The sequence below is a fragment of the Notamacropus eugenii genome, chromosome 1, assembly GCF_028372415.1.
Source record: "Notamacropus eugenii isolate mMacEug1 chromosome 1, mMacEug1.pri_v2, whole genome shotgun sequence".
Classification (NCBI taxonomy): Eukaryota; Metazoa; Chordata; class Mammalia; order Diprotodontia; family Macropodidae; genus Notamacropus; species Notamacropus eugenii.
In genome coordinates, this window is record NC_092872.1 from 485,242,993 (window position 1) to 485,268,005 (window position 25,013).

A 25,013-nucleotide genomic window follows, 5' to 3' on the forward strand; every position below is an offset into this window, starting at 1 on the left:
ATGTTGGAGAAGATGTGGGAGAGTTGGGACTCTAATTAATTGTTGGTGGAGCTGTGAGCTTATCCAACCATTCTGGAGAGCAATTTGGAACTATGCCCAAAGGGCTATCAAAATGTGCATATTCTTTGACTGTGTAATATCACTTCTAGGGCTGTATCCCAAAGAGATCATAAAAGTGGGAAAAGGACCCAACTGTACAAAAATATTGATAGTGGCTCATTTTGTGAGGGGATGCCCATCAACTGGGGAGTGATTGAACAAGTTGTGGTATATGAATATAATGGAATACTATTGTGATATAAGAAATGATGAGCAGGTGTAATTTGGGAAAATCTGGAAAGACATATGAACTGATGCTGATTGAAGGGAGCAGAACCAGGAGAACATTGTACATAGTAACAGCCACAGTGTACAAGGACTGGTTTTGATAGACTTAGCCCTTCTCAGCAATGCAAAGACCTAAAACTTTTCCAAAGGACTCATGATGGAAAATGCCATCCATGTCCAGAGAAAGAACAAAGGAGTTGAATTGCAGAGTGAAGCAGAGTCTTTTCTCTTTTGTTTTGTTTCTTATGGCTTCTCACATTTATTATAACTCACATGACTAATGTAAAAATGTGTTGAATAGGAATGTTTGTGTAGAGCCCGTATAGGATTGCAAGTTATCTTGAAAAGGGAAGGGGGAGGGAGGGAGAAAATGTAAAACTTATGGAAGGGAAAGTTGAAAATTGAAAATAAATAAATTAAATATTTTTAAAAATACAAATTGAATTCAAAAAAGTGTTTTATAAACTTTAAAAGTCATATTAAAATTATTAGTATTAGTCTACCCAGTAAATCAGGGGTTCTTAACCTAGGGTCCATGAACTTTGCTTTAAAAAGTATTTTGATAATTGCGTTTCAAAATAATTGGTTTCCTTGTTTATACTATATGTTTTATTTTATGTATACCACTTGCTTCCCTGGTCCCCCCTCGCTGAAGGCTGGGTATTTTACATTTCACCCTTCCCCCTTCTCCAGTAACATTATTGGGGGTGGGGTGGGGTTTGAGATATCTAGGCTTTCTGCCAATGTCTCTAGCTCTCATCAATAGTATTCCCTTAGTGTAGAGGATGCTCCCCTTCACCCTTGTTTCATTACAGTTCCATTACAGTTAACAGTTAGATTAGTTTTCACAAAGAAATCGTTACTTCAAAGGCATAAAAATAAATATACAAACATACTCTACCACACGTGGGGCATAAAGTATTCTCTGTTATGCCACCTTGGTTTCTGCGGAGGGGAAGGACACTGGTTTTGTAGTTTAGCTACATTCTTGTAGAGCACAGTCGTAGCTCTAAGGCTGAAGGTTCCTTTGGCTTAAGTCCCAGGCCCCTTGGCTTCTTGGGCCTTCCCTGTTGGGCTGGCTTGGCTGAACCATCTTTGCCTGCAGACCTAGCTCCAACAAGTCCATAGCTTGAACTCCTGGGTGCACCAGGGATTATTTCCTGTATGTGAAACTTGAGGACAAATGAAACAGAATAGGAACAGAAACACTCCAGACCCCTTTCTTGGTGCCATGAAGTAAAAGAAAAGACGGGGGAGAGATATTTTTACTTCTCCACTTGGTGCCTTCAGGAGCTGTGAGTGAACTATGTGTGATCTCATGCAGGCAGTAGAGGAAGCTCGTCCCTGTCTGTAGTTTTAAAGCCCATTCCAGCCATACACATCAATCAAAGGAGGTTATTCCCACTCACGTTGTAGGGGATGACAGAGAAACAGGATGCCTCCATGTAAGGATTGGGCATGTTCCAAGCAAGCCTCATGCATTTTTGTCTTTTATCTATTATTATTATTTTAATATTTTCTTTCCCCCAATGACATGATAAAATAGTTTTTAACATTTTTTTAAAAAAAGTTTTGACTGCCAAATTCTATCCTTCCCTCTATTTCCCCTTTTCTGAAACAGTAATCAATCTGATATAGGTTATACATGTGCAATCATGTAAAATGTTTCCATATTATTCATTTTGTATAGGAAGACTCAAAGAAGTAATGAAAGAAAGAAGGAAGGAAAGAAAATGAAAAAGAGTATGCTTCAGTCTGCATTCAGACAATATCAGTTCTTCCTATAGAGGTGAATAGCATTTTTCATCATGAGTCCTTTGGGATTTTCTCAGATCATTGTATTATTGAGAACAGCTAAGTCATTCACATGTCTTCATCATACAATATCGCAGTTACTGTGTACAACATTCTCCTGGTTCTTCTTACTTCACTTTGCATTGGTTCATGTAAGTTCTTCCACTTTTTTCTGAAATCATCCTTCTTGTCATTTCTTATAGCATAATAATATTCCATCACAATCATATACCACAACTTCTTCAGATGCACAATTTTATAGTCTTTTGGGCATTATTTCCAAATTGCTCTCTAGAATAATTGGATCAATTCACAACTCCATCAACAATGCATCATTGTCCATTTCCTCCTCATCCCCTCCAACATGTATAATTTTCCTTTTCTGTCATATTAGCCAATCTGATAGATTTGAGTATTTTAAAATATTATTTTGAGAAGGAGTTCATAGGCTTTACTATACTGCCAGAAGGATTCACGAAATATGTGTGTATGTATGTGTATGTATACGTACATATTCAACTCTTGTTTTTCAATTTTGTCCCAGTACCTTGCATATGTTACTTAATGCATGTTTTGTTGAATTGAACCTTGAAAATCTTTCATCTTAATCAACTTTTCACTTTTTCAATTTGCAGATAAATTTATTGCATAAACAAAAAGCCCAATGTTCTCTTACATGTGTTTATTATATGGCCTCAAAAATAAAATAAAATAATGTTTTAATTGGTGTAGCTGACACTAGTCCTCTTTTTTGGGAAAAAGATTATGAAATATACATCTGGAATATTATGGTGAGCTCTGGGCACTGCATTTGAGAAAGAACTACTAAACTGGACAGCATCCAATGAAGGCCAAGCAAGGTGGTGATGGCCTTGATCCTATGTCATATGAGGAATAGTTGAAGGAACTGTCAATGTTTAGGCTGGAGAAAAAGAAGACTCCAAGAAGACAAGATAGCAATCTTTTCATGTACAGAAAGCTTTCAAGGGGAAGAGAGATTGGACTTGTTCTGTTTGGTGTCCCAGAGGGCAAAACTAGGAACAATGGATAGAAATTGAAAAGAGACAAATTTAGGTTTGATGTCAGGAAAAACTTCCTAAAATTAGACTATACAAAAATGGAATAGCCTGCCTTGGAAGATAGTGAATTCTGTCCCATTGAAAGTGTTCCAACAAAGGTGAGATGACAAGTTGAAGCTACTGTAGAGAACATTCTTTTTTCAGTTATAGGTTGGATGCTGAGGCTATTTCCAACTTTAAAATAGAAGTCTAGTTTCATTCCGTGAAATAATAGTCAAACTTCAGTATTTCAGAACTTGGAGGCTTTAAATGTTAATACATTTCCTCACTATTTAGAGAATTAAGCATTACAATTTTGAGCTAGAAGAGAACTTCAACATCATCTATTTTATCTTATTTTATACCTGAGGGAATTGAGACCCAGATATGTTAAGTGACTAGGACAAGGTAATATAAGCAGAAAGTAGCAGAGCTAGAATTTGCACCCAGAATCTCTGATTCCAGATCAAGCCTTCTTTGCATTGAACTACATTGGGATTGTTAGTGTAAACTATTATTATGATACGATATCACTTATTATTTAGAAGCTGTTGGGGGACAGCTCTGGACCGGGGTCCCCCGTGAGGACCGTGAGACTCCTGAGGGTCCGAACCTGCCCCCTTGTGGGGTACTGGGATGGCCCTGGTAACAGGCTGGCTCCACCCACGGGGAGGCACTTGGGAGGAGCTCGCCCGCCCATGGGAGGTACAGGGGAGGAGACAGGGGATAATAAAAGGGGATGACCACGAGAGCTGGAGAGAAGAAACGCAATAAAGCTTGCTGGCTGCAACTCCTTTCGGGTGCTCTGCCTGTTTATTCTCCTTCCCCAACAGGGAGAGGGAATTCCCCTCCCCCAACCAGGAGAGGGGCTGGAGACGTCCGAAGACCGGGGATAGGTAAGTAGAAGGCGAAGGCCCGGGAGTCGCCCTGGGCATCTGGCGCCCGGACAGGGACCGCCGTAGGGAGAGGAGAATCCGCCTTTCCCCGCAGTAGTAGCCTTGCTCCGCTACTGCGGGAAGATTCAGGCAGCCTCAGTATTGAGAAGTGGCCTTGCCTCGCTACTGCGGGAAGATTCAGGCAGTCTTAATATTGGGAAGTGGCCAGGATGGGTCAGGGAAATAGTTTTCCCAGTTCAAAGCCCGAAGATAAAGGAGTACTTGCTTGTCAGCTGTATAAGCTTTGTAAGATCCATGGGCTTAAGCCCCACATTCGGGACTGTAGAGCATTTGTGGAAAAGATCTGGGATGTCTCCCCTTGGCTAGAGCATTGTGGGTTACGCCCAGCTAAATGGGACATAGTGGGACAACAGATGGTTGCCTATGAGAGGGTGAACCCGGGTGTATTAACAGAGGAGGACTTTACGTTCTTTCAAGTGGTCGCCGCACTTTTGTGCTCGGATCCCCGTCCCCCCTGGCGATCAAACGGCGAGACCCAGACAGGGCAGTCCCTTCAAGGGACGACAGAAGAAGAAGAGGAATCTGATGAGGATGATCCCAACCCCAAGCCTTTATATCCATGGGATATGTTAAGAGAATGTGCAGGCAGGGACCAGGACCGCGCCCTTCAAGGTGGCGCATGGCTGAGCAAGGGGCGGGACTCTAGAGCCCCGAGGGGAAGAACAAAAGGGAAGTTTGATGAGGAGGGAATGCCCAAGAGGGAGTGGAAAGCCCCCGAGACAAAGGGAAAGTCTGATGAGGAGGGAACACCCAAGAGGGAGTGGAAGGTCCCCTGGAAGGCCCCCGAGACAAAGGGAAAGTCTGATGAGGAGGGAACGCCCAAGAGGGAGTGGAAAGTTCCCAAGACAAAGGGAAAGTCCGATGAGGGAGGAACACTCAAGAAGGAATGGGAAGTCCCTGAAACAGCAAGAGAGGGCTGGGGAACTCGCAGGAAGAAGTTTCAACGGAATTTGGGAACTCCCAGTCCTCCCGAGGTTGGGCTGAATGCCCTCTCCTTCTCCCCAGCCGCCACGTCCTTGTCACAATCATCACAAGGAGCGCGGTTATTTACCTACGGGCGGTCCGGGCCCTCGGAGCCTCTGAGTGTACTCACTCAGAGCCTATCTGCAGCTTTGGCGGAGGGACAGGAGATAGATTTAGAGGAGTGGGAGGGGGCCGGCGCTTACCCTGTCATTGTGGAGCGGGATCCGATGGGAAATGAGAACCGTTTACATCGACCGGTGCCCTTCAAATTATTGAAAGAACTGAAGGAGGCCGTCTCCAAATACGGCCCTTCGTCACCTTATGTGAAACATCTCCTTGCGAATGCCACAGCCACTTGGCCGTGGGCCCCAGCTGATTGGAGGGAGGTATCGGGGGCTATTCTTACACCAGGGCAGGTAGTGGCCTATGGTGCTGCCGTTAGACGAGAGGCGCTCAGATATGTCAAGGAACACAATATTGCAGGGACAGAGGATGCTGTGAATATGATAACAGGGGCGGGGCCATACTCGCAGCTTGCTGACCAGCTCCAATTCGACCCCCAGGTGATGGCTGCAGTACAGTATTGTCATATTAGGGGCTTTGCCAAGATTGACGCCCCAGGGACTATGAGGGATAAGTTGGTAGGGTTAAAGCAGAGGGCTAGCGAGTCCCCTACTGATTTCGTGAGTAGGGTCCAGCTTGCTGTCCGGCGGTCTCTTGGCTCGGGACCAGGAACGGATTCCCTGATAGCTCAGCTGGTCCGAGATGGCTTGCGTCCAGAATGCTCCCAAGCCCTAGCGGGCTTGGGACCTCTCGCCTCCCTCGAAGAGATAGTAGAGAGGCTGTTAGACATTCCACCTAAAGACACCCACCAAGCCATGGTGACGGCGGTGGCCCAAGGGGTGACTCAGGCCCTTCAAGGTACCAAGGCCCAGAAACAATGTTATCGCTGTGGCCAAATGGGGCACTTTAAGAGCCAGTGCCCTGTCGCTAAAATGGGAGCATTGCCCACCTGTTTTCGCTGTGGGAAACCGGGCCATATTGCCAAACACTGCCGTCTAAAGCAGCAGCCTCAACCACCTCGGTCGGGAAATGGGAAAGGGGGCCTCCCTCGGGGGGGTCCCCGACCCCAGAAACAGATCTTCCCAGTGGAGGCTGTAGGCCCTGTCCCTGCCCCCCAGCCCGGGAATTCTGTACCCCTATCGTTCCCGCAGCAGTATCAACAGGCTCTCCAAAAATTGCAACGCTAATATGCACGTCTACCACGGATTCCCCCGATGCCGATTTAGTTATAAGACCTTGGCATACTGAAGGGATCGACGTGCCCCCCGCTCCTTTCCCCCGTCTGGTGGTGGGACCCTCTGGCTATGTGCCATTTATAGTCCATACTCAATTGTTGGCTAGCGGATCCTCTACCATTTATTTGAACAATCCTCATTGTTATCCCATAAACATTGCCCCAGGAACTCCCGTTGGGAGGGGTATCTCTCTGCCTTGGATTGAAGAGCCTGAGCAGAACACCCATCAAATTAATTGGTGCTCTCCCATTGTAGGCGATCGCCCCATGATACAGATTCTGGTTGAAGGGCGTCCAATCATGGGTCTGCTCGATACTGGAGCAGATGTGTCAGTTATTAATGCATCCCAATGGGACCCCAGTTGGGCGGTGAGCGGCGGTGCTACCCCGTTGCTGGAGTAGGGGGTGCTAGTTCAGCGCTACGGGCTGCTAAACATTTGAGTTGGACCTTTGAGGATTATCAGGGATATTTTAGACCCTTAAAATTGGCCGGTCTTGCCTATGCCCTCTGGGGGCGCGACCTCCTCCAGCAACTTGGGTTACACCTTACCACTCCAGAACACCTTCAGTTAAACATGCTGGGGCCACCGTAACGGTGAGCAGCCCGCCTATAACATGGAAAACCGAGACCCCTGTGTGGGTTGAGCAGTGGCCCCTAACCCCTCAAAAGCTCACCGCCTTATGCTTTATAGTTGCTTCCCTTTTGGAGCAGGGCCGCATTGAGCCCACTACAAGCCCTTACAATTCTCCTGTTTTTGTTATAAAAAAGAAAAATGGATCTTGGCGCATGCTCATAGACCTTAGAGAGATTAATAAATGCATGCTGCCTATGGGGGCGCTACAACCTGGTCTCCCTAGCCCTGCTGCGATCCCCCGAGATTTTAGTATGACAATTATTGACATCAAAGATTGTTTCTATAGCATTCCCTTACATCCACAAGATAGAGTCAAATTTGCCTTTTCCATTCCCTCGGAAAATCGCCAGCAGCCATATGAAAGGTATCATTTTACCGTGCTCCCTCAAGGGATGGCAAACAGTCCTACTATGTGCCAAATGTATGTCCACGCCATCCTCTCCCCACTCAGACAGTGCTTCCCCAAGGCCATTATCATTCATTATATGGATGACATTCTTATTGCCACACCTAGTCAGGATTCCACGATGGCGCTTACTCAACTTATGGTCGATACCTTAGCTGCCCACGGGCTAACTGTGGCTCCAGACAAGGTACAGACTACACCCCCTTTTCAGTATCTTGGCCATGAATTGAAACAAGGACGGATTGCTCGCCATCCTCTGAGCATTGATCTTTCTCAGCTCACCACTCTCAACGATTTTCAAAAGCTGATTGGCGCTATACAGTGGATGCGGGCAGTTGCCCCTATCCCTGATGGTGAATTATACCCATTGTATGATTTGCTGCGAGGGGATCCCGCTCTGCTTTCACCCAGACATTGGACATCCGAGGCCTTAATGGCAGCCAAGAGCATCCTCAACAGATGCTCCACAGTTATTGTGCGGCAGGAACCCAACCAACCCATTTATGCCACTATATTAAAAGCCAGTACTTTCATTGGGTGCCTCTATCAATCACATGGCATTTTGGAGTGGCTGTACCCCCCTCGCAACAAAAAGGCCCTTCCACATAAATGGCGAATGGTCGCCCAATTTTTTCTTTTAGGTGCCGAGCGCTGCCTATTGGCTTTTGGCAGATTTCCTATTTTGAATTTAGAGGCATCAGAGGAAGCCTTAAGGTGCTTCTCTGATGAGATTCCAGAATGGGCCTCTCTTTTATGTATGTGTAATACCATAAAGCTTCCGCTCCCCCCAGCGCTTAGAGGATGGGAAGTCCTTCCTATCCATATGCCTTTTACTATTGTATCTCTACAGCCAGTTACGGGACCCACTGTTTTTACGGATGCTACTAAAAACCATAGGGCTGCGGTTTATATCCCTTCCAGGCAATTCCTTAAGGTATACAACACCAAGCATTCCTCAGCCCAGAAAAATGAATTGCTGGCAATACAATATGCTCTCTCCATATTACCTAATGAGAGCTTTAATCTTGTTACTGATAGCTTGTATTGTGCAAATGCTATTGCTGCTTTACCTTTTGCCCTCATTAATCCCCGTGCTTCAACTATAGCTCAAATCCTATATGATATTCAAGAGTCCATGTTACAACGCTCTACTCCTCTTTATGTATTGCATATTTGCTCACATATGTCCACCATAGGACCCATTTATCAGGGTAATGATATTGTAGATAAAGCCCTTATATTCCCTCTGCATTTAGAAGCACAGGCAGCCCATGATAAGTATCACCTATCTGCCCGATCTTTGCGACGCCTTTATGGCCTGTCCAAAGAAGACACTCGTCGAATAGTCAAACAGTGTGTCAATTGTGCCCCATTTCGCCCTCCTGCTCGAGACACCGCTGTTAACCCCCGTGGTGATCTCCCTAACGACCTTTGGCAAATGGATATCACGCACTTTGGCAAAGTCCTTATACATGTTTGTGTTGATACGGCCTCCAATTTCATCATAGCCTCTATACAGCCCAAAGAGACAACCCGCGCAGTGCTTGATCACCTTTATGGTTTTTTTGCCGCGGTTGGAGTGCCCCAAGCTATAAAAACAGATAACAGGCCAGCTTATACTTCTTCTGCCTTTACTTCTTTTTGTAAAGAATTTTCTATAGTGCCATACCAATTAAACTATCAGACAATTACTTTCTAGAGCTGGATAAAATAATATCAAAATTCATTTGGAAAAACAAAAGGTCCAGAATATCAAAGGGACTAATGAAAAGAAATGCCTGGGAAGGTGGCCTAGCTCTACCAGACCTTAAACTGTACTATAAAGCAGCAATTATCAAAACCACTTGGTATTGGCTAAGAAACAGAGAGGTAGACAAGTGGAATAGACTTGGCACTCAAGATGCAGTAGGCAAGGAATATAGCAACCTTCTGTTTGATAAACCCAAGGACCCCAGCTTCTGGGATAAGAACTCATTGTTTGATAAAAATTGCTGGGAAAACTGGATAACAGTGTGGCGGAAATTAGGCATAGACCCATACCTGACACCATACACAAGAATAAAGTCCAAATGGGTACATGATTTAGGTATAAAGATTGATACCATGAATAAACTGGAGAAGCAAGGAATAGTGTATTTATCAGATCTATGGAGAAGGGAAGAATTCTTTACTAAAGGAGAGATAGAATGCATTATGAAATGCAAAATGGATAACTTTGATTACATTAAACTGAGAAGTTTTTGCACAACCAAACCCAATGCAACCAAAATCCGGAGGGATGTAGTAAATTGGGAAAAAATTTTTACAGCTAAGCTCGGGGATAAAGGCCTCATTTCTAGAATATATAGAGAACTGACCCAAATGTATAATCATACAAGTCATTCCCCAATTGATAAATGGTCAAAGGATATGAACAGGCAATTTTCAGAGGAAGAAATTAAAGCTATCTATAATCATATGAAAAAATGCTCTAAATCACTATTGGTTAGAGAGATGCAAATCAAAACAACTCTGAGGTACCACATCACACCTATAAGATTGGCAAACATGACAGAACAAGAAAATGATAAATGCTGGAGAGGATGTGGGAGAGTTGGAACACTAATTCATTGTTGGTGGAGCTGTGAGCGCATCCAACCATTCTGGAGAGCAATTTGGAACTATGCCCAAAGGGCTACAAAAATGTGCATACCCTTTGACCCAGCAATATCGCTACTAGGACTATATCCCCAAGAGATCATAAAAATAGGAAAGGGTCCCACATGTACAAAAATATTTATAGCAGCACTCTATGTAGTTGCCAAAAACTGGAAGTCAGGGGGATGTCCATCAATTGGGGAATGGCTGAATAAATTATGGTATATGAATGTAATGGAGTACTATTGTGCCATAAGAAATGATGAACAAGAAGACTTCAGAGAGGCCTGGAAGGACTTATATGACCTGATGCTGAGTGAAAGGAGCAGAACCAGGAGAACTTTATGCACAGCAACAACCACAGTGTGTGAGAGTTTTTTCTGGTAGACTTAGATTTTTGTAATAACACAAGAACTTCTGAAAAAAAAAAAATCCCAATGGTGGACCTCAAGGCAAAATACCTTCCACACTCAGAGAGAGAAATATGGAAGTCACTCACATAATGTAGCAGATCATGTTTGTGTATGTGTATCTGTTTGTGTATCATGTTCTGATTTGTTATACGGATTCTTTCATTTATCTTAGTCTGACTACATAGCATGACTATAGTGAAAATATACTCAATAGGAAAGTATATGTAAAATCTATACAGAATTGTATGCAGTCGTGGGGAGGGAGGGAGGTAATGGGGGGTGGGTGGGGAGGGATAAAATCACAATTGTATGGCAGTGATTGTTAAACATTAAAAAAATAAAAAAAAATAAAAAAAAAAAGAATTTTCTATTACTCATATTACTGGCATCCCGTATAATCCCACTGGTCAGGCCATTGTTGAGCGTGCTAACCGCACTATAAAAACTCTTCTTTTAAAAAAAAAAGGGGGAGTGAGGGCAGCGGGGCACCTCTCCCGAGGTGATCTGGCACAAGCCGTCTTCACTCACAATTTTTTGTAAATCCGGGACGATGGCATAAGCCCCGCACAAAGGTTTTATCTCCATGAGATGGGGGGCAGAAGGGAAAGGCCGTTAAAGGCCCCTACTGCCTGCCTCACCGGAGCTCGAATCCGGTGGAGGGACCAAGAAGGCAAATGGCATGGCCCTGGAATAGTCATAGCGAGAGGTCAGCGGTATCTTTGTGTCCAACCAGATGAAGCCGACCCAGGGACTGAGATCTGGATCCCCACGCGATGGGCAGTTGAGCTGCGAGAAGCCGAAAGCAAGGAGGAGACGAGGGCGGAGAGGAAGGCACCGTCCAAAGCGGGTGTGCAAACAGCGTGAGATAACCATGCTCACACTTCTGATGGCCTTACAACAGTTCCTTCCTGGGTCTGAGGCTGTCCAGTCCAAATGGTACAACGCCACCCCTGCAGAGCAGCGAGCCGCGGATCAAAGGGGCGACACCTACTGGGCATTAGCACAAGGACTCCCTGCCTTATGAAGAGTTTCAGATTCAACAACTAATAGAGGAAGGACAATTATTAGCTTCCACTCTCCAATCTTTCATGAAATCAGAGGTAGCGGCGTGGCACCGTCAGGACCACATAGACCATCTCCTCCAAAGCCAAATCACCGCCCTGCAAGACACGGTAATTTGGCTAGGAGACCAAGTGGCGTTACATCAACGCTATGAGATGTTACAATGCCATTATAAATATCACCCGCTTTGCGTGCTTAACCTCCCAATTGATTCCTCAACCTTCCCCAATCAATGGCCGGCGGTCTGCAAAGCCCTCCAGGGGGCTATGCTGGCTTATAACGCCACAGATGACATCCATCAGTTGGACTTGCTCATTGATCAGCTGAATAACCTTTCCAGAACATTTGAGGAAAAGCGTGAACAAGAAGAGCGTTCCATCTTCGATTGGTTACAACGAATCCTGGACTTGCATTGGCTGCCAGGGGTGCTCTCCTCCGTTGCAGTTCTTGTCCTTATGTGTCTCGTCCTGCCGTGCCTCCTGAAGTGCCTCCTGCAATTATTGACACGGGCACTGGAGAGTCTTAAAGGCAATGTCTTGTCTCTGAGACACCGCGAGGGCAGGTCCCCATGGGGGGAATCGCCCAACCTACCCGTGTAAAACAAAAAGGGGGAGATGTTGGGGGACAGCTCTGGACCGGGGTCCCCCGTGAGGACCGTGAGATGCCTGAGGGTCCAAACCTGCCCCCTTGTGGGGTACTGGGATGGCCCTGGTAACAGGCTGGCTCCACCCACGGGGAGGCACTTGGGAGGAGCTCGCCCGCCAATGGGAGGTACGGGGGAGGAGACAGGGGATAATAAAAGGGGATGACCACGAGAGCTGGAGAGAAGAAACGCAATAAAGCTTGCTGGCTGCAACTCCTTTCGGGTGCTCTGCCTGTTTATTCCCCTTCCCCAACAGGGAGAGGGAATTCCCCTCCCCCAACCAGGAGAGGGGCCGGAGACGTCCGAAGACCGGGGATAGGTAAGTAGAAGGCGAAGGCCCGGGAGTCGCCCTGGGCAAGAAGCTATCAGTCATCACTGCAGAAAAAATGGAAACCTAAACACTGCTTTTATGCCATTGATAGTAGCAAGGTAATTAACGTTTCATTGTAATATTTTAAATCTGAAAACCAAATTCTACTTCACTAACTTCTCTGAAATGTTAAGGATTTTTTCTTCATTTACTGATAGATTAACTACATATTTTTAAAGCTAACCCAGATTGCTTCCAAAAATAGAGTCTCAGCTAGAGAAGTAAATGAGTAAAAACTACGTGCAATTTATAGAAATGGATTTTCCTTTCAGCTTAATGTTCAATAATTGGTTTGGCCAGCAAATTCTGTCACCTGAAAATGACTCCAGTTTATTTAACTACAAATAGCAAATGTGATTTGGTAGACTGAATAGATAAGACTTGCAATTATTATATATGTGTATATACAGTAATATGATGCAATATATAGTCATATAATTATTATTCCAAATAGCTTTTCTTATCTTCAGTCTGCATAGTTTAAATGTGTTATTTGGGGATTCTATTAAAAAGTTCAGGCATATGGCTAACTTCTAGGATCTTTTAAACCTTTTGTTTTCTACAAAATGTCACGTCTTGTCTGGTGTTATCTAGCTTTGGTTGTGGTCCCTGTACATAAGAATTGATGGACACTTGTACTAGTCTAACATGAATTCACTTCAACAATTAACATTTATTAAGTATTTACTATTTATAAGGTGAAGAGTTAACTTTTAGACATACAAAGGTAAAAAATAAAATGGTCCCTTTCTTCAAAATGCTTATATTTTACTGGGAGGATACAACATAATGCTAATGACAATAATAACAATACTAATAGTTAGAATTTATATGAACACTAAAGGTTGACGAGCTATATATATATATATATAAATCTCATCTGATCCTCACAACAACCCAGTGAGGTAGGTGATATCCCTATTTTATAACTGAGAAAACTGAGGCTGAGAGGTTAAAATGACTTATCTGACATTTATGTAGTGCTTAAAGGTTTGAATCTCATTTAATGCTCATCACTATTCTATGAAATATGTGCTATTTTCATCCTCATTTCTCTTCTTCTCTGGACTATCCTATACACTATTGTCAGGACATCTGTTCTCATTGATGCACACAAGTGGGATCATGTCACTATGCTGCTCAGAAACCTTATTTGAGGGGGGATGGAGCCAAGCAGAGTCGAAGAAAGAACCTGTAAAAGCTCTCCTCCATAGCCCATAAAATACCTGTAAAAATGACTCTAAACAAATTCTAGAACACCAGAAGTCACAAAACAACAGAGTGAAAGAGGTTTCCAGTCCAAGACAGTCTGTAAGGCCAACAGGAAAGGTCTGTTGCCCAGGCTCAGGGACGAGTATAGCCTGCAGAATGCAGCCCAACCTTTCCTGCATGGCACCAGCAGGAACAGGACTGGAGTAGGTCTCAGGGAGTGGAATCCCCAGCAGCAGCTGCTATTCCCAGATTGCTCAAACCACAAATGCCAAAGACAGCTTCAAAGGTCAGTTAGAAAGCTCTTTCACCTGGGTGAGAAGGAAATGTGGTCTGGTCCTGCCAGTAGCAGCCACTGCAGCAACAGTGTCCATTTTTGGAGCTCTCCAACTAAAGACCCTGGGGGAACTGAGCAGCTAATCTGGATCTCAGCCCTGAGCAGTGACCCTAGGATGAGGAGAAGCTCTGGCGTGGTAAAGCTGGAGGTGGTTGTGGAGAGGGAATTCTACTCACAGATCTTGGGTAGAAAAGTTTTTGGTTGCTCCCAGACCAGTGCACAGGCCAGGAAAGGAGTAAACTCCTCTCCCTTGATTGTGCCACCTTGGAGGAACTGAGGACTTACAGGTCCCTAGAGTATGCCTTTCACTTGACAAAGGACTCAAAAGTCAAGTAACTGGCTGGGAAAATGCAAAAAAAGGGGGAAAAATAAGACTATAGAAGGTTACTTTCTTGGTGAACAGGTATTTTCTTCCATCCTTTTGGATGAAGAAGAACAATGCATACCATTAGAGGAAGACAAAAGTCAAGGCTTCTGCATCCAAAACCTCCAAAATAAATATGCAGTGGTCTCAGGCTATGGAAGAGCTCAAAAAGGATCTTGAAAATCAAGTAAGACAACTGGAGGAAAAATTGGAAAGAGAAATGTGATTGATTCAAGAAAATTATGAAAAGTGAGTCAACAGCTTGCTAAAGGAGACCCAAAAAAATGCTGAAGAAAATAACACCCTTAAAAATAGGCTCACTCAAATGGCAAAAGAGGTCCAAAAAACCAATGAGGAGAAGAATGCCCTAAAAAGCAGAATTAGTCAAATGGAAAAGGAGGTTCAAAAGATCACTGAAGAAAATAGTTCTTTAAAAATTAGAATGGAACAGATGGAATCCAATGACTTTATAAGAAACCATGAAATTACAAAACCAAATGAAAAGAATGAAAAAATAGAAGACAGTGTGAAATATCTCAATGGAAAAACAACTGACCTGGAAAATAGATCTAGGAGAGACAATTTAAAAATTATGGGACTACCTGAAAGCCATGATCAAAAAAAGAGCCTAAACATCATCTTTCATGAAATTATTAAGGAAAATTGCCCTGATATTCTAGATCCAAATGGTAAAATAAATATTGAAAGAATCCACTGATCACCTCCTGAAAGAGATCTGAAAAGAAAAACTCCTAGGAATATTGTAACCAAATTTCAGAGTTCCTAGGTCAAGGAGAAAATATGGCAAGCAGCTGGAAAGAAACAACTCAAGTTTTGTGGAAATACAATCAGGATAACACAAGATCTAGCAGCTTCTACATTAAGGGATTGAAAGGCTTGGAATATGATATTTCAGAAGTCAAAGGAGCTAGGATTAAAACCAAGAATCACTTACCTAGCAAAACTGAGTATAATACTTCAGAGGAAAAAATGGTTATTCAATGAAATAGAGGACTTTCAAGAATTCTTGATGAAAAGACAAGAGCTGAATAGAAAATCTGACTTTCAAACACAAGAGTCAAGAGAAGCATGAAAAGGTAGACAGGAAAGAGAAATCATAAAAGATTTACTAAAGTTGAGCTGTTTACATTCCTACATGGAAAGATCGTATTTGTAACTCTTGAAACTTTTCTCAGTATTTGGGTAGTTGGAAGGATTATACGAACACACACACACACACACACACACACACACACTCACACATATAGACAGAGGGCACAGGGTCAGTTGAATAGGAAAGGATGATATCTAAAAAAATAAAATTATAAGATAAGAGAGGAATATATTGAGAGGAGAAAAGGAGAAATGGAATGGGGCAAACTATCTTTCATAAAAGAGGCAAGAACAAACTTTTTCAATGGAGGGGAAAAGCGGGGAGGTGAGAGGGAAAAAGTGAAGCTTACTCTCATCACATATAGCTTGTGGAAGGAATAACATGAACACTCAGTTTGGTATGAACATCTAACTTACATTACAGGAAAGTATGGGAGAAGGGGAGAAGTGGGGGGATGATAGAAGGGAGGGCAAATGGGAGGAGGGAGTAATTAGAAATAAACACTTCTGGGGAGGGACAAGGTCAAAAGAGAGAATGGAAGAAATGTGTAGGATAGAATGGAGAGCAATATAATTAGTCTTACACAACATGACTATTATGAAAGTCCTTTGCAATGCTACACATATATAGCCTATATTGAATTGCTTACCTTCTTAGTGGAGATGGGTGGAGAGGGAGGAAGTTTTAGGAACAAATGTTGAGAATTGTTTTTGCATGCAAATGGGAAATAAGAAATACAAGTAATGGGGTATAGAAATTTATCTTGCCCTACAAGAGAGAAGATGGGGATAAGGGAAGGGAGGGGTGTTAGAAGGGAGGGCAGATTGGTGGAAGGAGTAATCAGAATGCTCAGCATTTTGGGGTGAGGGGGAGAAAATTTGGAACTCAAAATTCTATGCAAATGAATATTGAAACCTTAAAATAAATAAACAAAAAAAATAAAAAAATAAAAGGAAAGGCAAAAAAGAAAAAGAATTGTAGGGAGTGTGCTACAATGGATAGAGGTCTGTAGTAGCAATTAAGAGACTGGGGTTTTAGTTCTATTGCCATTAACTCTTTGGGTGACCTTGGACAAAGTGCCTTCTCCCCATTAGGTCTGTTTCCACATGTTTAAAATGAGGGAGTTAGACTAAATGGTCTCCAAGGTCCATTCTAGCTCCAATAATATTAAATCTTTAGGTTGGAACCTAAAATAAAGTAGGATAGGGTAGACATAGGGACAAAGAGAAAAAAGCGCTTGTATGTGTGAATGGGGAAATTCCTTTGACCTGCAAGGTAGAGGCAAAATACAATAAGCTGCTGTGTCCACTGGTTTTGGAAATAAAGAGATCACTAGTAACTTTGAAGAGAGCAGTTTGGGTCAAATGATGAGATTAGAAGCCAGACTGCAGAGCTGAGAAGAGAGTGAGAGGAGAGGAAGTGGGAGGCACCCATCGTAGATGGCCTTCTGAAAGAGTTTAACCACAAAAGACTGGAGCAATATGTGATAATAATTAGTGAAGATGGAAGGATCAATTGGGAGGGGTTTTTTTGAGGATGGGGAAGATAGGAGCATGTTTGTAGGCAGTAGAGAAGCAGATAAGAGACAGGGAAAGATTGAATTTAAGTAAGAAAATGGGATGATAAGGAGGGCAATCTGCTGGGAGAGAGGGTGGAGTGGTATCACTTGCACAGGTACAGAGGATTGGCCTTGGTAAGGAATGTCATTTCATCGTGTAAGACAATGGTGAAGGAGGAGGTAGTAACGGAAGACACCTGGATGATGTGAGATTGGGAAAAGGGGAGAAAAGAGAGCTCTTGGTGAATGGTCTCAATTTTTTTCAGTAAAAAACATGAGCCAAGACTCTCAGCTGAGAGGATGACAGGAAGGGGAACCATAAGAGGTTAGAGGAGGGATGAAAAGGTTTGTAAAAGCTGCTGTGGAGAATGGATTAGGGATAAGGGAGAAAGAGTAGGAATGTCTAAAAGTCATGAAGGTCCAGTATGTTAACATAAATTTGTAGTGGATCTAGTCAGGACTGTTGTATGAACAGCATATGTGTAGAAGCAAAGGCTGGGATGATGAGAGTAAGCCAAGGCTGGAGCCCAGTAGGGTACAAATGGTAATATAAGGGAACCAAAGATTAATGAGAAGGGGAAAGTATGGAGTTTAAGAGGTACATCAGGGGTTCAAGATGGGGAAAGGAGGAAAGCATGGTTAGTGAGAGGATAATGGCTTGAACATGGAAGTGGTACACTTATGAGTGATGGCAAGATCAACGGTTTAATGCTGTGTGTGGCTGAAGTGGGGCAGAGCAGAAAGTAATGGAAATAAGTTGATGAACTTGGAAGTTAGGATGTTTGAGGGAGCATAACTGAGTGGCTGAAGTCCCCTAATATGAGGATAGGAGCTGGGGAAGAAAGATTATGAACCAGGTACTAAAGTCATGAAGACTAAAAGGGAGTATTCCTGGAAGTCTGTAGACAACAGTTACCAAAGTTTTGATGGGGTGGTAGATGCAGATTGTATGAATCTCAGGAGAGTAGAGGTTACTGAGTAATGGTGGTAGGGATAGGACCTGGAAATTACAGTGGCGAGCAAGGAGTGTTCCAACTCCTTTAGTTTGACCAGAGAGTGCAGCCTGTGCTAGAAAGGGTGACCAAATCATTTTTTTTTGTCTTTATCATATTTTTTCTTTTTATAAATTATTTTCATGGTTCTATTTATTTCACTTAATCACTTAAATCATAGAAGTCTTACCAAATTTCTCTGAAACCAGCCCACTTGTTATTTCTTATAGCATAATGCTGTTCCATCACATTTGCATACCATAACTTGTTCAGCCATTTCCCAAATTTGTGGGCACCCCCTCTGGTTCCCATACTTTTCTACCTACAGCTATAAATATTTTCATAGTACTTAGGGTTTGTTTTGCTTGGGATTAATCCTTCCCTTAAACTAAGACCCTCCCCCCCCCCAAATTACCCCTTTTCCTTCTGTCCTCTTTCCCTCCTATTTACCTGTTGAATGAAATGTGTATTTGTATGCATGTGTGTGTGTGTGTGTATGTGTATGTATTCCTTCTTTTGACATGTTCAGATGATAGTGAAGTTCAGTGTCAGTCATTCCCTCTCACCTCTTTCTCCTTATTTGTATAGATACCTACTTATGCATCCTGGTTATCTGAAATAATTTCCCTCTACCATTGTATTCTTCTTCCCCTCGCTTCTCATTCTTCTTTTAAGATCTTCAAGATATAACAAAACCCTTCCTAGGCTTTATGTCTAATCAGACTTTCTCTATGACCCCTGATGATGACAGAGTTCATAGCAGACTCATGTATTACCCTCCTCCCCATATTGACATGTGAGCAGTTTATTTTTGTTTAGTTCTTTGTCTTTGTTCATTCATATTTACCTTTTTATGTTTCTTTTAACTTCTGTGTTGGAATTTCAAAGTTTGTACAGCTTTGGTCTTTTATTCAGGAATTTTGGAATTCCTCTTGTTCATTAAAGGTCTCTTATTTTTTACCTGTAGGATTTTATGATGTTTTGCTGAGTAAGTAATTACTGCCTTATGAAAGATGGTATTCTACTTTCTGCACTCTTTTAAAGTAGTGGTTGCTAAATTGTGTGCTATTTTGATTGTACCTTCTTGGTACTTAAATTCTTTCTTTCTGTCTGCTTGTAGCATTTTTTCTTTTATCTGGTAGCTCCGGATTTTGACTGTAATGTTTTTGGGAGTTTTCCTTTTGAAGCTTCCTTCAGGAGGTGACTGGTGGATTTCTTCTATTTCCTTTGTTTTCCCTCTGGTTCTAACAGATTGGGAAAGTTTTCTTTGAAGATTTCTTGAAATAGGATATCTAAGGCTAGGCTCTTGTTTTGGTCATGGTTTTCAGGTAGTCCAATGATTCTTAAATTTTTTCTTCTCTGTTTTCCAAGTCAAGTGCTTTTGCTATGAGATACTTTACATTTTCTTCTACTTTTTCATTCTTATGACTTTGTTTTAATATCTCTTGTTGTTTATGGACACTTTGACTTCTATTAGGTCTACTCTAATTTTCAGGGAATCTGTTTCTTGGGCAAGCTTTGTACCATTTGTGCCAACCTTTCTTCCATAGCTCTCATTTCTTTTCCAATTTTCTTCTAGCACTCTCTTTGAGAGTACTTTTCACTGACAAAAGCATTTTTAACTCTTACTTTAGTTAAGGTGATAAGGTGTTATTTCTAAAATATGTAGGGAGCTGAATCAAATTTTCAAGAAAAAGAGCAATTCTCCAAATGATAAATGGTCAAAGAATATGAATAGGCAATTTTTAGGGGAAGAAGGCCAAACTATCAATAGATATATGGAAAAATTCTCTAAATCACTAACAATTAGAGGAATGTAAATTAAAACAACTCGGAGGTACCGCCTCATGCCCATCACATGATGACAAAAATGGAAAATGACAAATACTGGAAGTGCTGTGGGAAATCAGGTCCACTAATGCATTGTTGGTGGAACTGTGAACTAGTCCAAACATCCCTTTAAGCAATCTGGAACTGAGTCCCCAAAGCTATTAAAATGTGCATACCCTTTGACCCAGTAATTCCTCTACTAGGTCTACACCCCAAAGAAGTCAAAGAAAGAAGGAAAGGACCCACATGTTTCTTTGACTGTTGTTATTTACTAATTGTTAACTTCACCCCTTAAAGATATGTACATTGATTTTTATGTCAGAGGCACATTGTCCTTATTTTCCTGATCTCCTTTCTTGATCATCTTTACTGCACTGTGGAAGTCAACATTTATTGTTTTTTTGTTCCTGTTTCCTTTGCCCTAGATCATTTCACACAATATTTCTTTGAATAGTTCACATTTGTAATTTCTTACAGTGTAATAATGTTCCCTTACATCTGTACATGGTAATTTGAATGGTCATTCCCCAATCAAGGGGCATCTATTCCATTTCCAGTTTTTTACTCTTACAAATAATCCTCACTATTTTTTTTGGTACAAATGATTCTTTTCATTTTTTGTCAAACTCCTTGGTGCCTAATTTTAAAACTTCAACCACTGGAGTCAAAAGGTATATACATTTCTTTAATGCTTTATATTATTCCATATAATATAACACTTTTGAAACTTGGAAGACAGCCTTTGGAAGGCTACTTCAAGCCTTTTCCATTGCCTCCAATGAAGGGTCAGCTATAGTTCTGACCCAAAAATACAATCTGAAAAGTGCTCATAACTCACTTATTCCCTCGTTCGCTTTGTGGCTTTTCTTTCTCCTCTTCCAAAGGAAGTCCAGCAACTTTCCGACGCATTAAGACAGATGACTTTTGCCTGACTGGATCCGTTTCTGGAACAAAGAAGAGAGATGAGATGAAATTATTCATGTGGTAGAGTGGAAAGAGCACTGAGATCATTAACTCTGTCCTTTCAAAAGACCTGAGTTTAGGCCATAACTTTGCCCCTTATGAATTGTGTGACCCGAGGTAAGTCCCTTTGCCTCGCTGAGTCTCAGTTTTCTCCTTTGTAAAATGGATGTTGTAGTACTTGACTTTGCTTTGTTAACCTTAATATGTTTTGGAAAAATGGGTTTTGAGGGTGGTGATGATCATTTGAGTTTAATTCCCATGGATCATGAACTTACTCGGTGTGACTTTGAAAAAATTCTTTTGATTCTCTGAACCTCAGTTTCCTCATTTGTAAAATGATGGGTTTGGAGTAGAGCATTAAGATCCTTTCCAGGCCCCAGCCTCTCCTTCTACTGACTAGAGAGCGCTGGTAGGAGAAATGCTTGCTCTCCAAATAGCCTTGGCTAGCCCCTGCCACAGGAGGTCCTCATTGGCTAAGAGACAACTTCCTCATGGCATGTGGTGAGTCACATATGTACCTCTGGTCCTGGGATCCAACCAAGGGAAATTTCTAAAGGAATACAATTAAAAGGTGGACCCTATCTTACTGCTGTTTAATCAGTGGGATGAAGCAATGAAAGGGATGAAGGAAGATGTGCTGAACAATAATATTGTGCTTCCCTGCCCCATCTGTGGATTGCTTCAGTCATCCAGACAAGAGATACCATGTGCTCCTTCAGTATGAAGGCTTTAAGATGCCAACCATGACTTCTGATGTATCCTGGGCACTGTGGATGTGCACCCATCAGCTGATGCACAATCAATGGCAAAATCTTGGCACCCACAGAGACTATTCATGCAAAACACAGAGGAGTTGCCTTATGAAGCAGACAGGGGAGCCAGGACCTTCCTAGTGGATTTTCACAAGATGTCAGAAAGCATTAAATACTCCTCACATCAGGACACACAAGGAGAGGTGGTAGACAAGGCACACATGCCCAGGACATGCACGACCATGGTAGATGTTGTGATGAGGAGGGGAGACTCCATCTGTTCTATGAGGATGATGACAGTGAAAATGAATTCTAGTGCCCAATGTGGAGTCTCCACATTATTTGGAGGGCTGGTCCTACCATGTTGGCCATAACATCAAGAAACCAGAGAGGTGAGATGGAATTAGCAGCTGCCTAACATTTCGGAAGTTCTACTGTGACACCATCTACTACCTCTTCAAGAAGATGCAAGCTGTCTTTGTGGAAGGCCACGGGTTTGAAGAAGAGATGAAGCTGAAAGCCACTGAACCATGACCACCACGTACAAGGTTCTCTTGGATAGCTTTCTCATGATTTGCACTGAGTGCTCCACCTCTATGGATGGCTCACACTGCTTCTACTACCATATCCTGTCACATGTCATCTTAAGAGCCACCTTCTGTCAGAAGAACTCTGTTGACCTTACACTTTGAAAAGGTATGATGCTTCGTACTTCCAAATGGGCAGAAAGAACTTGAGTCCCTCTTTCACATGGGTGCCTTTCATATATTAGAAGACCATTCACTAGGTCACCAACTACCTTAGTTCTTCAGCTTTTCTCCCTATCAGGAGATGTATCCAAATGTGATCAGACCATCCTCTGGATGGGAATCTTTGCAGCTAACTTAACTCAAACCTCATGGCCTTTCCTCATGAACTGCTATTGAGCAGTTCTGCACATGTGAAGGAGATTTTCTAAACCTAAACTCAGTACTTCACATTTGTCTCTTTTTGATTTCATCTTATTAGTGGCTGACTGAGATCTGGATCTTTTAAAAGTCTGGCTCTGTCATCCAACATGGTAACTAACCCTCTCAGTTTCATAAACTCACTGTCTTTTGAAAACCATGATTTTAAAAATTGGCTTAATTAAAAAAAAAAAAGATCCTTTCCAGTGCCAGACACCCTGGGCAAGTCACTTACCTTGTCTACTTCCGTTTCCTCAATTGTAAAACAGGAATAATAACAGCACCAACCTCCCAGGGTTATTGTGAGAAGCAAATGAGCATGTTTGTAAAGCACATAGTAGGTGCTTAGCAAATTCTTGTTCCCTCCCTCTCACCCTATGATGATTATCACAGTATATGAAGAAGGTTTTTTCCTTCTTCCTCTTTTAGGGGAAATGAAGAAATAATTTCATAGGCTTCAGTTCCTCTGAAATATTGAAATAAAAGAACTTTATCTCACTTAGGTCAACTCTTGATGAGGAAGGGTGCCTGATAACAAGAGAAGCAATTGCCGAAAAGAGGAATTTCAAGTCAAACTCCTAAAGTCCAAGAAAGAGGAGCCAAGTCAAGGGAGAGTCTCTGTTCCGAGGGAGTGGTTCCTTTATATCAATCAACCTCTTTGACTGAGTTCTATCAAATACAAAATATACACTTTCCAAAAAGACTTTTATGGAGAACTCACACAGAGCAAGCATTCACATAATGGTCAGAAGAAGGGATACAAGGACACTCTCAAGTCTCTCTTAAGAACTCTGGAATTGATTGCGTGACCTGGGAGACACTGACACAGGACCGCCTACCATGGCATGCCCATATTAGAGAATGTGCTGTGCTCTATGAGCAAAGCAGAACTGAAACACCTCAAAGGAGACACAGGATGCACAAATTTGGAGAATCCACCCCAAATGTTCGCACAGAGCATTTGTGCTAGACCTGTGATAGAGCATTCCAAGCTTGTATGGGTCTGATCAGTCATAGTCGGACACACCTAAAACTTGACTCTAGCATAGTGATGTCATTTTGGTCCTCTTCAAGACTGAAGGACAACCACCATTTTTCTCTTTAAGAGAGAAGTAGTGCAAAGTTTCCTGGACTGGGAGTGGAGAAACCTAGGTTCTTCTAGTGTCAGATCTGCCAAAAATTCCACAGAAAATTGGGCATATTTCTTCCCTTTGCTGGGCCTCAGTTTCTCTATTTTTAAAATTAGTCATGTTGGCCTCTAAGGTCTTTTCCACTTCTGACATCTTTTCTGACTCAGATATTCTCTGTTCTAAAGGTTCTCCCAGCACTGGGATTTCTATAGCTTGACACACTTTTGCTGATTTCTTATAGGCTTCCTTTCACTGTACTTGCAATACCAGATTTATGCAGTCTTGAGTTCAACATCTATGACAAACACTTTAGAAATGGCCTTCTGCAAGTGCTTAACGTTTGTTGAATTGAACTATCCCTCATCCTCATACACTTCTGTCAATTGATATTTCCAGTCTTAAATATATTTACATCACAGTTAAAACTGGAAAAACTTGGGGGCAGCCTGTTAACATTAAAGGAGAACAAAATTAAGAAAAGAATGAAAAAAAAAGAACCAACACTTCTACCCCCCCACCCCCCCAGCCCTACCCCTTTACCCTAGTCCCTTGAAACTACAGTTATGGAGAAGAGCCCCTTACTTGCTGCTTGGATATCATCCACTGTGGGGATTTCATCCAGTTGCTGAAGGAATTTCTCAGTCAAGAGGGTCAAAGAGTTTATAAATTTCCGGGCACATTTCTTGGCACATTCCTAGAGAGAAGGTGGAAATGATTGGGCTTGATATAACAGAATAGCAAAGTGCTTACTTCCATGCATCTGAAGGCTTGTGTCATTGCTGGTAGATCCTGGCATTTTACTTTTTTTGTCAGGGAGGGAGGAGGAAAGAGAGTGAGAACATGAGCTAGTTCTATTGAGGGCTAATAAAATGATGTCTTGATTCATGCAGAGAATAATATTGCCAGAAACTCTGACAGTCTTCCCCTCTCAGATCGATTTTTTGGGGGGATAAGGTGGAGGTCTTATTTCTTATTAAGCCTTAATGAGTGAATGGGCATTGCCTCAGTCAAACTGAGACCTGTTAAAGACCTTAGCTTGAAAAGGCCAAGGTTTCCCAATGCATTCTGGATCATCTCCCTGGCCATTGGACCCAGATGATTCTGGAGGAGAAAGTGAGGCTGGTGACTTTGCACAGCCCTCCTTCACTTAAATCCTATTCATTTGCATGTCATGGAAGTACCCTTCTGATGTCATGGTCCTGTTTGAGACTGAAGGACAAACAACAAAGCAAAAGGGGGTGGGGGGGGGGGGAAGG

The 25,013-nt window shown here is 42.4% G+C and overlaps 1 protein-coding gene across 5 annotated transcripts in view; it reads right to left on the minus strand.

Moving 5' to 3' along the window:
* CCDC180 (coiled-coil domain containing 180) overlaps nt 1-25,013 on the minus strand; it is a 154,117-nt gene that overhangs the window by 27,763 nt on the left and 101,341 nt on the right. For all 5 annotated transcript variants that reach the window (XR_011972245.1, XR_011972244.1, XM_072632833.1 and 2 more), the window contains 2 exons: nt 24,340-24,451; nt 20,804-20,909 (listed from right to left, as the gene is read on the minus strand). Coding sequence is in view for 3 of the 5 variants with exons in the window: in XM_072632833.1 (XP_072488934.1) it covers nt 20,804-20,909; nt 24,340-24,451 (218 nt within the window). In the remaining 2 variants the exon portion in view is untranslated. The remainder of the gene's footprint in view (nt 1-20,803; nt 20,910-24,339; nt 24,452-25,013) is intronic.